This window comes from Bos indicus, chromosome X (genome assembly GCF_029378745.1).
Source record: "Bos indicus isolate NIAB-ARS_2022 breed Sahiwal x Tharparkar chromosome X, NIAB-ARS_B.indTharparkar_mat_pri_1.0, whole genome shotgun sequence".
Taxonomy (NCBI): Eukaryota; Metazoa; Chordata; class Mammalia; order Artiodactyla; family Bovidae; genus Bos; species Bos indicus.
The window spans coordinates 76,784,258-76,801,367 of NC_091789.1; the positions used below are offsets into that span (position 1 = coordinate 76,784,258).

The window sequence follows — 17,110 nt, forward strand, 5'->3', positions numbered from 1 at the left end:
CTTTCCTTTTCTCCTTTGCTTTTCACTTCTCTTCTTTCACAGCTATTTGTAAGGCCTCCCCAGACAGCCATTTTGCTTTTTTTGCATTTCTTTTCCATGGGGATGTTCTTGATCCCTGTCTCCTGTACAATGTCATGAACCTCTGTCCATAGTTTATAGGCACTCTATCTATCAGATCTAGTCCCTTAAATCTATTTCTCACTTCCACTGTATAATCATAAGGGATTTGATTTAGGTCATAGAAAGCTATTAATCAGATAGCAGAGACGCCTCAAGGCTGAGGGAGTTTCACCAGGCCCCTCCCCCACAATATGCATTTTTGAGATAGGAGGTACTATGTCATCCCCTGACCATAAAACAATTGACATGAATACTGGTTTGTTGAGTCATTATCAGCCTAAGGTTTCAGAAAAGAAAAGGTCTTAGGCAGAACCATTTTGAAGAAAGGCAGATTCCAAAGCAAATGCAGTTTCATTAACATAGCATAAGAAAAGCATTTCCATAAGAAAAATACATTGGTTATTGCTAAAGACAGAATCAGGTGTCTTCAACACAGAATTAAAAGAAGCCTCTTTTAATTTTGTGTAGAGAAGGAAGAAATGTCTGCCACTGGCCTTCTTTGGTGGCTCAGCTGGTGGCTCCCTGCAATGCGGGAGACTTTGGTTCGATATCTGGGTTGGGAAGATCTCCTAAAGAAGGGAATAGGCTAACTACTCCAGTATTCTGGCCTGGAGAATTCCATAAACTGTATAGTCTATGGGGTCACAAAGAGTTGGACATGACTGAGTGACTTTCACTTTCACTTGCAGTTTATTTCCTCCTGCTACTTGGGGATCTATAGCTTTCCTACCTGTTACTCTCTCAAGAGCAAATGCTAACATTTAGACCTTCATTGTTCTTATCACTTACCAAAAGAACTGATTGATTGATTTTCAAATTACAGATTGTTACAATATAACAAATGAGTGCATGCATGTGTGCTCAGTCACTTCAGTCATGTCCGACTCCTTGTAACCCTATGAACTGCAGCCCACCAAGCTTCTCAGTCCATAGAATTCTCCAGGCAAGAATACTTGAGTGGGTTGTCATGCCCTCCTCCAGGGGAATTTCCCAACCCAGGGGCTGAACACACATCTTCTGCATCTCCTGCATTGCAGGCAGATTCTTTACCCACTGAGCCACCTAGGAAGCCCAATATAACAAATACCTATTCAGAAAATCACATCTCCTTTTATTAGAGAAATTCAAGTATAAAAAGATCTATCATGTAAAGACCTGATATACAAGGGTTAGTTCCAGTCAACAAGATGATATACATGATATATAGACATCTTACCCGAATGAGAATTTGTTCACTCACAGTTGGAGAGGTCTCTCCTCTTTTCGTTACATCTAATAAGTCAACAAGAGGACGAATAGTCATTCCCTACAAAATGAAAAACAAAGAGCTGAATTTCTTTCATATGAAATTAGTGCTTGAAGCCAGAAAGAAAAACACCAATACAGTATACTAATGCATATATATAGAATTTAGAAAGATGGTAACAATAACCCTGTATGTGAGACAGCAAAAGAGACACAGATGTATAGAACAGTCTTTTGGACTCTGTGGGAGAGGGAGAGGGTGGGATGATTTGGGAGAATGGCAAGGAAACATGTATAGTATCATATAAGTAACGAATCGCCAGCCCAGGTTTGATATAGGATCCTTGGGGCTGGTGCACTGGGATGACCTGGAGGGATGATACGGGGAGGGAGGTGGGAGGGGGGTTCAGGATGGGGAACACGTGTACACCCGTGGCAGATTCATGTTGATGTATGGCAGAACCAATACAATATTGTAAAGTAATTAGCCTCCAGTTAAAATAAATAAATTTAAATTAAAAAAAATGAAATTAGTGCTTGAATATTTCCCTGGTGTGTCTCTGTGTGTGTCTATGTATGGGTGCATATGCACAGGTGTCTTAATCTGGCCACAATAAAAATTTAGAACATTTTCTTAAAATTCAGAACTATCATTGGTCTAACATGAGAGGGAAGTGCTGTGATTTTCCTTTATAAGGATCAATCATGACATATATTGTTGACAAAAATGTGGGTCATTAAAAAAAAAAAAAAAAAAAAACCTGAAAAAAATCTACCACTGTATTTCAAAATCAGAAAGTGCTTAAATCACAGAGCCAAAATGCTGCAAGAGATTTTCATTTAAATTACCTCTGGTGTATAATTTTGTCTTTGTTATTCATCATCCCTGGATAAAAGAATGGCAACCCACTCCAGTATTCTTGCCTGGAGAATCTCCATGGACAGAGGAGCCCAGTGGGCTACAGTCCATGGAGTCACAAAGAGTCGGACATAACTGAGTGAATAAACACACAATGATAATAAGCTTATAAAAGAGACAGAGAAAGAGAAACCAGAGAAGTAAGAGGAAAATCAGAAAGTCAGTTGTCACAAAATACAAAAAGAATATTTCAAGAACGTGGGAGTTTGACTTGTGGAATCCCTGGGAAAGCTCAAGTGAAATGAGAATGGCAAATGACCATTAGTAACCTTAATAAAAGAGATGGGAGCAACAAAGTTTTATGTGGTCAAGAGAGAACATTACTTTAGTGTAGTTGTAGTGTGTTTTAAGTAGGAGTTGCTTGAGCCTGTTTAAAGTTGATGGGAAGAATCTAGCTGAGAAGAGTGTAAATATACATGAGAGAACATAAATGATTGAAAACACAAGACAAAAAAGGAATAGATTACAAAGGAGAGCTTGAGATAGGAGACCCCCAGTTCTGTTATAAGAAAAAGAAAGAAGAGGTTAGGAACAGATACAGTTATGTTGGGAAGTTAAAGGCTCTTCTGTGGATGACTACTGTAAGCCAAGTTGCTCTTTGCAGAGTTCTCTTTCTTTAGTTTTGTTTTGTCTTTTTAAACCAAAGTATGGTTGAATGTAAAGTAAGAGAAGAAGATGAGATTTGCCCTGGCATCTACATTTGGAAACAAGGACTTTAAGAAAGAGTTATGAACTAAAGTAAGAAATATGAAGTGGAATATAGAAAAACCTGGCTGCAAATAAACAACAAAATCTCCTGCTTTCAAATGAACTTCCACACTACTTAGTCACTTTCAAAATATTTTGTAAAAGCATTCCCATGAGGGTTCTATTTTTACCTTATTTCAAAATGTGGAAAGAAGCAGGTAATAATTTTCATTAATGTTAAGGTTGAAACTTAAAAGAATCTCAAGGGTGTCCTAGTTCTTCATCAACTCTTCAGCACTTCTGAATGACAAAAATGCCTTACTGTGGGCCTGATTGCTTTAACACACCAAATAAGCATGCCATCCCAAAAGCTTCCTTTCCAATTTGGAGCTATGCAATTTTTTGTAAATGCATGTGAATTGGCCAAAGTCAGGTGATCATCTTATTCACAAGGTTTTCATAAATAATTGTACATAATTCCTGCTTTTTAGGTGATGTTTCAGTTATACAATTCCACTAAATTCATTCTGACATTTAAAACATCACCATACAATGCTTTCATGGGATATAACTGCATCCTTTAACGGAGTTTATCACAGGCAAAAACTTTCCACCATGAGCAGATCTGTCTAATGACCTGTCTTTGAAAGGCTGACTCCATGTTTGCATTTTTAAACCCTTTTACATGACTCTCCATCTTCATTTAACTTAATTCATTCTATTCAGTCTACCATGGATAGATCAAAATTAATGCTTTAAAATAAAGGTGTCAAACCAACCTGACTCAGTGGCATCTCTTATAACCCATTCTATATATTTTGTACTATTATTCTTTGGCCTTATAACTTCCCAACATAACTTTAAAAAGATGTAGAATAGTTGAGAGACAAAATTTTATTCTTTATGTTTGAATCTCTGTAGTAAATCATATATATGGTTAAGTGAAGCTTGAGTAAATCAATAAAAATCATGGTTTAAAAAAATAGTCTTGATTTCAAACCTCTACTACAAATGTTCATAATTTATATTCATACTCCAAATTAACTTTTATTTACTATTTATTCATTTATTTCCTTGCTTCAGAAATTTATTGCACATTTCATTGGAGCCACACTAATAGACTGAGTATATAGTGGTGAATAATTTATATTTATTTCCTGCATTCATGGAATTCAGTTTAGCAAGGAGACAGACATCACCCAAGTGGAGAAAAGAATGACTAAAGATCCCCAGAGGATCTTCCCAACCCAGGAATCAAACTCATATCCCCTTCATTGGCAGATGGATTCTTTACCACTGAGCCTCTTGGAGAAGGAAATGGCAACCCACTACAGTATTCTTGCCTGGGAAATCCCATGGACAGAGGAGCCTGACAAGCTACAGTCCATGGAGTGGCAAAAGAGTTGGACACAAATTAGCAAGCCCCCCTCCCAAAAAAAAAGAAAAAAGAAAAACAACAGGTAGATGATATATATAGTGATACATTCTATGAAAGTGTTCAAAACAATAAGCCCAGAATGGAGATGTTTATACTAAGCCCCACACCATCAAACCAAGGCTTAATTTAATTACAGTGTCTGCTCTCCCAGAAATAAAAACAAACATACTTGCATAGAGTGGTCTGGGAATTCTTCTGTGAGGAGGCTCTACATAGCTGAGGATTAAAGGATAAAAGGAAGATGGACATGCAAGGAACTTAGGAGATAGTGTTTTGGGGAGAGTGAATGACATGTTGGAAGAAGAAAAAGTTTGTCAAGGTTGATGCAGTTCAAGAGGCTTAAATCACAGTGAACAAGATGGAGAATGGCCACAAAACATGGGGTTTCAAAGGTAGACATAAGAGGGGAGGAGCCAAGATGGCGGAGGAGTAGGACGGGGAGAACGCTTTCTCCCCCACAAATTCATCAAAAGAGCATTTAAACGTCGAGTAAATTCCACAAAACAACTTCTGAATGCCGGCAGAGGACCTCAGGCACCTAGAAAAGCAACCCAACTCTTCGAAAGGAGGTAGGAAAAAATATAAAAGACAAAAAAAAAAAAGAGACAAAAGAGAGAGGGACGGAGTTCCGTCCCGGGAAGGGAGTCTTAAAAACAGAGAAGTTTCCAAACACCAGGAAACCTTCTCACTGCTGAATCTGTGCCGAGCTTTGGAAGCACAGAGAGCAACATAACAGGGAGAAAAAATAAATAAATAATTAAAACTCACAGATTGCGAGCCCTACGGTAACTCCCCTAGTGGAGAAGCAGCGCAGACGCCTGCACACGCCATTAGCAAGCGGGGGCTGGGCAGGGAGGCGCGGCGCGGGCTGCATCGCTTAGAGTAAGAATCTGGCCTGAATACCCTGAGCACTATCTGAGCGAAATAATTTGGGCTAGCAAGCCAGACTGTGGGATATCTACCACGCGAAAAGCCAGCCCCAACCTAAGACACCGCCAGGCCCGCGCACGGAACAAAGGACTGAACAGAGATAGCCGGCTGCAGACCTTCCCCCTCCGGTAACAGGCAGCCAGAGCCAGAAGGGGACAATCGCAGCCCCAGAGAGACATTATCTATAAAACTGTAAGCAGGCTTCTTTGCTAACTAAAACTTCCTGGGGGTCTGGACAGTCAACATCTGCCTGAGAAGGTGCGCCGGTTTTACACCCAGATAACTGAGTGGCGGGGAGGCGATAAGTCGCAGCATTGGCGTTTGCCAAACACCTCATCACCTGAGCTGCGCGGACCTGGGAAGAGCACAAAATGCAAGCCCAACTGAGTCTGCGCCTCTGAGGACTACCCGAGTGCCTGAACCTGAGCGGCTTGGACCTGGGAGGTACATGCAGCCCAGGGCCGGCCTCGGATTGTTCTCGGCGGAACAACCTAGAGCCCGAGCAGTGTGGGCAGGGTGGCCACACGCGCCGTGAGTGGGGGCAGACCCAGTGTGGCTGAGGCACTGCGAGCGCACGCCAGTGTTATTTGTTTGCAGCATCCCTCCCTCCCTCCCCACAGTGCGACTGAACAAGTGAGCCTAAAAAAAAAAAAAAGTTTCCCCCACCATCCACTTTGTGTCAGGGCGGAAGCCAGACACTGAAGAGACCAGCAAACAGAAGAAGTTATAACAGAGGGAAACACCTTGGAAGCTACGGGCAATAGATTAAAACCCCGTGGTTACTACGGACTACATAGGAAGGGGCCTATAGATCTTGAGAAATATAAGTTGGACCAAGGAACTAGCCAAAAATGAACTGAACCCACCATATAACAAAACCAGAGAAAGTCCTAGATATATTTTTACGATCATTCATTCTTTCTTTTTTTTTAATTAAAAAAAAATTTTTAAGTCCTCTATTGTTCCTTTAATTTTCACTTTTATAACCTATTACTTTGCAAAAAAAAAAAAAAAAAAAGACCCCATTTTTTTCTTCTTCAGCAAATTTCATATATATATATTTTATAATTTTTTGAACTTTTTTTTTTCTTCTTCTTTTCTTTAACATTGTATTTTTGAAATTCCAAACTCTACTCTAGTTTTTTAATTTTAGCTTTTTGGTATATGTTAGCAATTTTGTACCTACAGTTTTTTTTTTATAATTTCTGTGACTTTTTTTTTTTTTCTGTTTCATTCTCTTCTTCTTTTATATAACATTGTATATCTGAAATTACAAACTCTACTCTAGATTTTTAATTTATGCTTTTTGGCATTTGATATCAAATTTGTACCTGTATTTTCTTTATAATTTTTGCGACATTGTTTTTGTTTGTTTGTCTTCTCTCTTTATGTTTTTTCTTCCTTTTTTTTAACATTGTATTTTTGAAATTCCAAACTCTACTCTGGATTTTAATTTTTGCTTTTTGGTATTAGTTATCAATTTTGTACCTGTATTTTCTTTATAATTTTTGTGACCTTATTTGTTTTTCTTTGTTCGTTTTTTCTCTTTCTTTTCCTTCTTCTTTTCTTTAACATCGTATTTTTGAAATTCCAAACTCTACTCTAGATTTTTAATTTTTGCTTTTATGTATTTGTTACCAATTTTGTACCTTTAAGAACCCAATTGTTCAGGACCCATCTTTCACTACGGAGTGAGATTACTGGCTTGACTGCTCTCTCTCCCTTTGGACTCTCCTTTTTCTCCACCAGGTCGCCTGTGTCTCCTCCCTAACCCCTCTCTACTCTACCCAACTCTGTGAGTTTATGTGTGTTCCAGATGGTGGAGAACACCTAGGGAACTGATTAGTGGCTGGATCTGTCTCCCTCCTTTTCATTCCCCCCTTTTATCCCTCTGGCCACCTCTGTCTCCTTCCTCCTTCTTCTCTTCTCTGTATAACTCCGTGAACATCTCTGAGTGGTCCAGTTGTGGAGTGCACATAAGGAAGTAACTACTGGCTACCCCACTCTCTCCACTATTGATTCCACCTCATCTCATTTGGGTCACCTCTAACTCCCTCCTCCCTCTTCTCTTCTCCATGTAACGCTGTGAACCTCTCTGAGTGACCCTCACAGTAGAGAAACTTTTCATCTTTAACGTAGAAGTTTTATCAATGGTGCTGTATAGAAGGAGAAGTTTTGAAACTACTGTAAAAATAAGACTGATAACTGGAAGCAGGAGGCTTAAGTCCAAACCCTGACTCCAGGGAACTCCTGACTCCAAGGAACATTAATTGACAGGAGCTCATCAAACGCCTCCAAACCGACACTGAAACCAAGCACCACACAAGGGCTAACAAGTTCCAGGGCAAGACATACCAAGCAAATTCTCCAGCAACAAAGGAGCACAGCCCTGAGCTTCAAGATTCAGGCTGCCCAAAGTCACCCCAAAACCATAGACATCTCATAACTCATTACTGGACACCCACCAGAACACCGACACAAGCTTCCCTAACCAGGAAACCTTGACAAGCCACCGGTACAAACCCACACACAGCGAGGAAAAGCCACAATAAAGAGAACTCCACAAACTGCCAGAATATAGAAAGGACACCCCAAACTCAGCAATTTAAACAAGATGAAGAGACAGAGGAATACCCAGCAGATAAAGGAACAGGATAAAAGCCCACCAAACCAAACAAAAGAGGAAGAGATAGGGAGTCTACCTGATAAAGAATTCCGAATAATGATAGTGAAATTGATCCAAAATCTTGAAATCAAAAGGGAATCACAGATAAATAGCTTGGAGACTAAGATTGAGAAGATGCAAGAAAGGTTTAACAAGGACCTAGAAGAAATAAAAGAGAGTCAATATAAAATGAATAATGCAATAAATGAAATTAAAAACTCTCTGGAAGCAACAAATAGTAGAATAACAGAGGCAGAAGATAGGATTAGTGAATTAGAAGATAGAATGGTAGAAATAAATGAATCAGAGAGGATAAAATAAAAACGAATTAAAAGAAATGAGGACAATCTCAGAGACCTCCAGGACAATATTAAATGCTACAACATTCGAATCATAGGGGTCCCAGAAGAAGAAGACAAAAAGAAAGACCATGAGAAAATACTTGAGGAGATAATAGTTGAAAACTTCCCTAAAATGGGGAAGGAAATAATCACCCAAGTCCAAGAAACCCAGAGAGTCCCAAACAGGATAAACACAAGGCGAAACACCCCAAGACACATATTAATCAAATTAACAAAGATCAAACACAAAGAACAAATATTAAAAGCAGCAAGGGAAAAACAACAAATAACACACAAGGGAATTCCCATAAGGATAACAGCTGATCTTTCAATAGAAACTCTTCAAGCCAGGAGGGAATGGCAAGACATACTTAAAATGATGAAAGAAAATAACCTACAGCCCAGATTATTGCACCCAGCAAGGATTTCATTCAAATATGAAGGAGAAATCAAAAGCTTTTCAGACAAGCAAAAGCTGAGAGAATTCTGCACCACCAAACCAGCTCTCCAACAAATACTAAAGGATATTCTCTAGACAGGAAACACAAAAACAATGTATAAGTTCAAACCCAAAACAATAAAGTAAATGGCAACGGGATCATACTTATCAGTAATTACCTTAAACGTAAATGGGTTGAATGCCCCAACCGAAAGAAAAGACTGGCTGAATGGATACAAAAACAAGACCTCTACTACATATGTTGTCTACAAGAGACCCACCTCAAAACAGGGGACACATACAGACTGAAAGTGAAGGGCTGGAAAAAGATTTTCCATGCAAATAGGGACCAAAAGAAAGCAGGAGTAGCAATACTCATATCAGATAAAATAGACTTTAAAACAAAGGCTGTGAAGAGAGACAAAGAAGGTCACTACATAATGATCAAAGGATCAATCCAATAAGAAGATATAACAATTATAAATATATATGCACCCAACACGGGAGCACCACAGTATGTAAGACAAATGCTAACAAGTATGAAAGGAGAAATTAACAATAACACAATAATAGTGGGAGACTTTAATACCCCACTCACACCTATGGATAGATCAACTAAACAGAAAATTAACAAGGAAACACAAACTTTAAATGATACAATAGATCAGTTAGACCTAATTGATATCTATAGGACATTTCATCCCAAAACAATGAATTTCACCTTTTTCTCAAGCGCACATGGAACCTTCTCCAGGACAGATCACATCCTGGGCCATAAAGCTAGCCTTGGTAAATTCAAAAAAATAGAAATCATTCCAAGCATCTTTTCTGACCACAGTGCAGTAAGATTAGATCTCAATTACAGGAGAAAAACGATTAAAAATTCCAACATATGGAGGCTGAACAACACGCTGCTGAATAACCAACACATCACAGAAGAAATCAAAAAAGAAATCAAAGTTTGCATAGAAACGAATGAAAATGAAAACACAACAACCCAAAACCTGTGGGACACGGTAAAAGCAGTCCTAAGGGGAAAGTTCATAGCAATACAGGCACACCTCAAGAAACAAGAAAAAAGTCAAATAAATAACCTAACTCTACACCTAAAGCAACTAGAAAAGGAAGAAATGAAGAACCCCAGGGTTAGTAGAAGGAAAGAAATCTTAAAAATTAGGGCAGAAATAAATGCAAAAGAAACAAAAGAGACCATAGCAAAAATCAACAAAACCAAAAGCTGGTTATTTGAAAGGATAAATAAAATTGACAAACCATTAGCCTGACTCATCAAGAAACAAAGGGAGAAAAATCAAATCAATAAAATTAGAAATGAAAATGGAGAGATCACAACAGACAACACAGAAATACAAAGGATCATAAGAGACTACTATCAACAATTATATGCCAATAAAACGGACAACGTGGAAGAAATGGACAAATTCTTAGAAAAGTACAACTTTCCAAAACTGGACCAGGAAGAAATAGAAAATCTTAACAGACCCATCACAAGCACAGAAATTGAAACTGTAATCAAAAATCTTCCAGCAAACAAAAGCCCAGGTCCAGATGGCTTCACAGCTGAATTCTACCAAAAATTCAGAGAAGAGCTAACACCTATCCTGCTCAAACTCTTTCAGAAAATTGCAGAGGAAGGTAAACTTCCAAACTCATTCTATGAGGCCACCATCACCCTAATACCAAAACCTGACAAAGATGCCACAAAAAAAGAAAACTACAGGCCAATATCACTGATGAACATAGATGCAAAAATCCTTAACAAAATTCTAGCAACCAGAATCCAACAACACATTAAAAAGATCATACACCATGACCAAGTGGGCTCTATCCCAGGGATGCAAGGATTCTTCAATATCCACAAATCAATCAATGTAATACACCACATTAACAAATTGAAAAATAAAAACCATATGATTATCTCAATAGATGCAGAGAAAGCCTTTGACAAAATTCAACACCCATTTATGATAAAAACTCTCCAGAAAGCAGGAATAGAAGGAACATACCTCAACATAATAAAAGCTATATATGACAAACCCACAGCAAACATTATCCTCAATGGTGAAAAATTGAAAGCATTTCCTCTAAAGTCAGGAACAAGACAAGGGTGTCCACTTTCACCATTACTATTCAACATAGTTTTGGAAGTTTTGGCCACAGCAATCAGAGCAGAAAAAGAAATAAAAGGAATCCAAATTGGAAAAGAAGAAGTAAAACTCTCACTATTTGCAGATGACATGATCCTCTACATAGAAAACCCTAAAGACTCCACCAGAAAATTACTAGAACTAATCAATGACTACAGTAAAGTTGCAGGATATAAAATCAACACACAGAAATCCCTTGCATTCCTATACACTAATAATGAGAAAACAGAAAGAGAAATTAAGGAAACAATCCCATTCACCATTGCAACAGAAAGAATAAAATACTTAGGAATATATCTACCTAAAAAACTAAAGACCCATATATAGAAAACTATAAAACACTGGTGAAAGAAATCAAAGAGGACACAAATAGATGGAGAAATATACCATGTTCATGGATTGGAAGAATCAATATAGTGAAAATGAGTATACTACCCAAAGCAATTTATAGATTCAATGCAATCCCTATCAAGCTACCAACGGTATTCTTCACAGAGCTACAACAAATAATTGCACAATTTGTATCGAAATGCAAAAAGCCTCGAATAGCCAAAGCGATCTTGAGAAAGAAGAATGGAACTGGAGGAATCAACCTACCTGACTTCAGGCTCTACTACAAAGCCACAGTTATCAAGACAGTATGGTACTGGCACAAAGACAGAAATATAGATCAATGGAACAAAATAGAAAGCCCAGAGACAAATCCACGCACATATGGACACCTTATCTTTGACAAAGGAGGCAAGAATATACAATGGATTAAAGATAATCTCTTTAACAAGTGGTGCTGGGAAAACTGGTCAACCACTTGTAAAAGAATGAAACTAGAACACTTTCTAACACCATACACAAAAATAAACCCAAAATGGATTAAAGATCTAAACATAAGACCAGAAACTATAAAACTCCTAGAGGAGAACATAGGCAAAACACTCTCTGACATACATCACAGCAGGATCCTCTATGACCCACCTCCCAGAATATTGGAAATAAAAGCAAAAATAAACAAATGGGACCTAATTAACCTTAAAAGCTTCTGCACATCAAAGGAAACTATCAGCAAGGTGAAAAGGCAGCCTTCAGAATGGGAGAAAATAATAGCAAATGAAGCAACTGACAAACAACTAATCTCAAAAATATACAAGCAACTCCTACAGCTCAACTCCAGAAAAATAAATGACCCAATCAAAAAATGGGCCAAAGAGCTAAATAAACATTTCTCCAAAGAAGACATACAGATGGCTAACAAACACATGAAAAGATGCTCAACATCACTCATTATCAGAGAAATGCAAATCAAGACCACTATGAGGTACCATTTCACACCAGTCAGAATGGCTGCGATCCAAAAGTCTACAAATAATAAATGTTGGAGAGGGTGTGGAGGAAAGGGAACCCCTCTTACACTGTTGGTGGGAATGCAAACTAGTACAGCCACTATGGAGAACAGTGTGGAGATTCCTTAAAAAACTGGAAATAGAACTGCCTTATGATCCAGCAATCCCACTGCTGGGCATACACACTGAGGAAACCAGAAAGGAAAGAGACACTTGTACCCCGATGTTCATCGCAGCACTGTTTATAATAGCCAGGACATGGAAGCAACCTAGATGTCCATCAGCAGATGAATGGATAAGAAAGCTGTGGTACATATACACAATGGAGTATTACTCAGACATTAAAAAGAATACATTTGAATCAGTTCTAATGAGGCGGATGAAACTGGAGCCTATTATACAGAGTGAAGTAAGCCAGAAGGAAAAACACCAATACAGTATACTAACGCATATATATGGAATTTAGAAAGATGATAACAATAACCCTGTGTACGAGACAGCAAAAGTGACGCTGATGTATGGAACAGTCTTATGGACTCTGTGGGAGAGGGAGAGGGTGGGAAGATTTGGGAGAATGGCATTGAAACATGTAAAATATCATGTATGAAACGAGATGCCAGTCCAGGTTCAATGCACGATACTGGATGCTTGGGGATGGTGCACTGGGACGACCCAGAGGGATGGTGTGGGGAGGGAGGAGGGAGGGGGGTTCGGGATGGGGAGCACATGTATACCTGTGATGGATTCATTTTGATATTTGCAAAACTAATACAATTATGTAAAGTTTAAAAATAAAATAAAATTAAAAAAAAAAAAAAAAGGTAGACATAAGCCATATTTGTAATGGAAAGCTCATAGTCATGCTAAGTGTTTTGGAATTTATTAAAAGTTAAAAAAGAACCAATAAAAGAATTTTGGAAGGTATGTAATACAATTTGTGTTTTAAAAATATTGCTCTTGATTCTGTGGTAATAATAGATTGAAATAGGAAAGGAAAATGGAAAATTTTAAGGCAGTTCAGGAAATGTGATGGCAACTTGGACTAAGATGATGGCAATGGTAATAGAGAATAGCACAGAGATTCCACAAAAAGACAGATATGAAAATACTCATGAAAATACCATTTTTAAAATTAAAAAAGAAAAGCTTTTCAACTGAAAGGACAATTAATAAATAAATTGGTATATAATCATAAAATGTAGTATTGTAGACCACTGAAAATTAATGAGCTACAGCTACTCACAACTATATAAATAAATATTAGTAACAAAATGTTAATAGACCAAAAAATTCCAGAAGGCTATATGCAAAACATGGTTGGATGAGATGGAGAGAGGATGAGATGGTTGGATGGCATCACCAACATGATGGATATGAGTTTGAGTAGGCTACGGGAGCTGATGATGGACAGGGAAGCCTGGTATGCCACAGTCCGTGGGGTTGCAAATAGTCGGACATGACTGAGCTAAACTGAACTGAACATGCAAAACATATATATACACACCCACAATAGATACTTTTTATAAAGTTAAAAAATAATTTAAACTGATCAATATATTATTTATGTGTGTGTCTATGTGTATAATATGTGATTTCAAAAAGCATTTTTTAAAAGACAAGAGAATAATAAATGATTTATTCAGGATATCAGTCACCTGTAAAGACAGAGAGAGAGATATGAAAGAAAATAGGATAGTGCATTGCATAGATTATTATTAACTTTCTCAGGTTTAGTGCTGGGCTCACAGCTGTTAGAAGTATCGAGTGAATGAATGAATAAATGAATGTCAAGAGTTGGACACAACTGAGTGACTAACACTTTCACTTTCTTTCAACAGGCTTCCCAGGTGGCTCAGACCATAAAGAACCTGCCTATAATGCAGGAGACCCTGGTTCAATCCCTGGGTTTGGAAGTTCCCCTGGAGAAGGAAATGGCAACCCACTCCAGTATTCTTGCCTGAAGAATTCCATGGACATAGGCGTCTGGCAGGCTACAGTCCATGGGGTCACAAAGAGTCAGGTATGACTGAGCAACTAACACTTTCTCTTTCTTTCATTGGGTCAATGATTCAAATTGGTGTTGGCGTCGTGAATCAAAATATATTATTAATACAACTTTGTATATCTAGAAATATTTTTAAAATCAAGTACATATATTGAAGATATATTTTGGAATTAAAAACCACAGGGCTTGATGTGAGGGATAAGTAAAAGGAAATTATAAAATATGTAGTCTACATTTCTGTAGAATGTCTTTGTAAATGGGTAGATGTCAGTGTCATTTACTAAGATAGAAGAAAAACAGATAAGGATCAGATTTATCCTTTGTAGATGTATTGGCTATGTGGATAAAAAATAAATACTACCTGCCATTCCCATAAACACTGAATGTTTCCTGCCATCATCCATTGCAGCCATCCTCAAAGTTATGCCCTTAGGGGAATTCAGAATGAAAAAAAAAAAAAAAAAACAGGACACTGCCCCTGGAAAGTTAAGATGCGTATCTAAGGAATAATTTCAAGGCATTCAGACTTTTTCATCTTCCCATATATAGAAAAGCACTGAAATCATTAACTTGAGATGTTTGTTTTTTGTAATTAGCAATGTTTTTATATTGGACAACATGCTTTTCTTTTTTTTTTTTTTTTTTCAGCCAAAGCTCCTATATATCCTGGCTCCTCTCTTACCACTTTTCAACACTTTCTCAGAGGTATCTGAGAGGCTTTTTCCCAGGCTTTGGTTCTCAGTAAGCTTCCTACATAAAACATAACTCACAATTTTTAGGCTTTTTTTTTTTTTTTTTTACAGTTCACAGCTGTGATGTTCTTGTGAGACATCCAAGTGGAAGTATGACATAATAGTTGAATGCAATTATCTAGACCTCAGAGTAGATAGCTGATCTGGAGACAAACATTTAGAAGTCATCAGAATTTATATTGTACTTGAAGCCATGAAAATGAATATAAACATCTAATGAAAAAGTATAGTGAGAATTGAATGTCCAGGACCTAATACTGGAGAACTCTCCTATTTAGAGACCCAACAGAAAAGGATCATCCAGCAAATTCCCAGAAAGACAGAAACACTAGGAGGGTATGATGTTAAGAAAAGCAAAAAAGAAAACATTTCAAGAAAGAAGTTTTAAACTGTATGAAACTCTGCTGACAAGTTTTATAATGTTAGGACAAAAGACGTCATAACTTGGGATTTTGATGGTCTCCTGCATGGCAGGAAGATTCTTTACTATCTGAACTACCAGGGAAGCCCTTTGGAAGCCAGCAGAGACCTTTTGGCAAAAATAATTTTGGTGGAACGGTGAGGGCAGAATCCAAATTGTAGGTAAGTGGAACTGATAAACTGACACAATGTGTGAAGATAACTTAAGTGTGCTCAGTCATAGTGATAATAACAATATCATCTTATAAATACAAAGACTTTTAAATTTATATTATTATTTAATCTTTATAACAAAACAGCCCTGAAAGATAAGTCCTGTATCCTCTTTCTACAAAAAAAAAAAAAAAAAAAGAATACTGAGTAATCATTTAAATGTCTGAGATTAGAAAGCTCATCTGGAATGAAGTTGTGATTAGCAACCAGGTCTTCGGATTTCAACTTTAGTACTCCTTTCCCCTCAAAAAGAATGGGGTAAAATTGGCCAAATCAGAATATTTCCATTATATCACAGACAGAAAACTACAAAGACATGTTCTATTGATAGTGTGCCAGGCACTCATTTACCTGAAGCATATCATGGCAATTTTATCAATATCTAAGGAAAAAAAAAAAAAAATATATATATATATATATATATATATATAGTACTTTTGCCCTTTTCTCCCCAATGGGTCTTCATTCTCAAACAAAATTTAAATTTCTGCAAGTATTTTCACCACTAGATGGTACTAGAATAACATGAGAAGTTCTCCATTGTACAATTTGTCTACAACTGCAATCATCCAACAATATCCCTTCAAAACATCTGCTGCTACTGCTGCTAAGTCACTTCAGTCGTGTCCGACTCTGTGCAACCCCATAGACGGCAGCCCATCAGGCTCCACCGTCCCTGAGATTCTCCAGGCAAGAACACTGGAGCGGGTTGCCATTTCCTTCTCCAATGCATGAAAGTGAAAAGTGAAAGTGAAGTCGCTCAGTCGTGTCCGGCTCTTAGCGACCCCATGGACTGCAGACTACCAGGCTCCTCCGTCCATGGGATTTTAAGTCCCCAGTTAGGGTCTTAAATAGATTATAGTACTAATCAATGGGAAAATGTAAATGTCAAATGATGAAGTCTCTAGGAGTAAGATGCATTTGAATACTTGGAGGAAATGTAAAATCAAAGGAGAATATTAGAGAGCTTCCCTGGTGACTCAGACAGTCAAGAGTCTGCCTACAGTGCAGGAGATCCAGGTTCAAATCCTGGATCGGGAAGATCTCCTGCAGAAGGGAATGGCAACCCACTCCAATATTCTTGCCTGGAGAATTCCATGGACAGAGGAGCCCAGTTAGCCCCAGGCCATGGGGTTGCAAACAGCCAAACATGACAGAGTGACTAACATTTCATTTCATTTCATGACGATTATTGATAAAGTATCAGAGATATTAAGTAATAATTCCAAAACATATAGGAATTGTCAGTTTATTCTTTAAAATGACTTTGTATTTTGAAGTAGCATTGTGCTACCTGACACATATCAAAGTGAAAATCAGTTAATCAAAAAAAGCACAATTTGATTAGGGACAGGTTTAATAAAATTCATTAAGTTTTCAATGAAATTTATAAATGCTCAATCTTAGTCATTTACAAACAAAATAAAACATTCA

At 37.6% G+C, this 17,110-nt stretch overlaps 1 protein-coding gene across 3 annotated transcripts in view; it reads right to left on the reverse strand.

Annotated features, from left to right (window-relative positions):
• The window catches only part of LOC139181710 (sodium/hydrogen exchanger 2-like), an 82,801-nt gene that overhangs the window by 18,325 nt on the left and 47,366 nt on the right, over nt 1-17,110 (reverse strand). For all 3 annotated transcript variants that reach the window (XM_070785351.1, XM_070785348.1, XM_070785349.1), the window contains exon 7: nt 1,337-1,426. In XM_070785351.1, the coding sequence (XP_070641452.1) occupies nt 1,337-1,426 (90 nt within the window). The remainder of the gene's footprint in view (nt 1-1,336; nt 1,427-17,110) is intronic.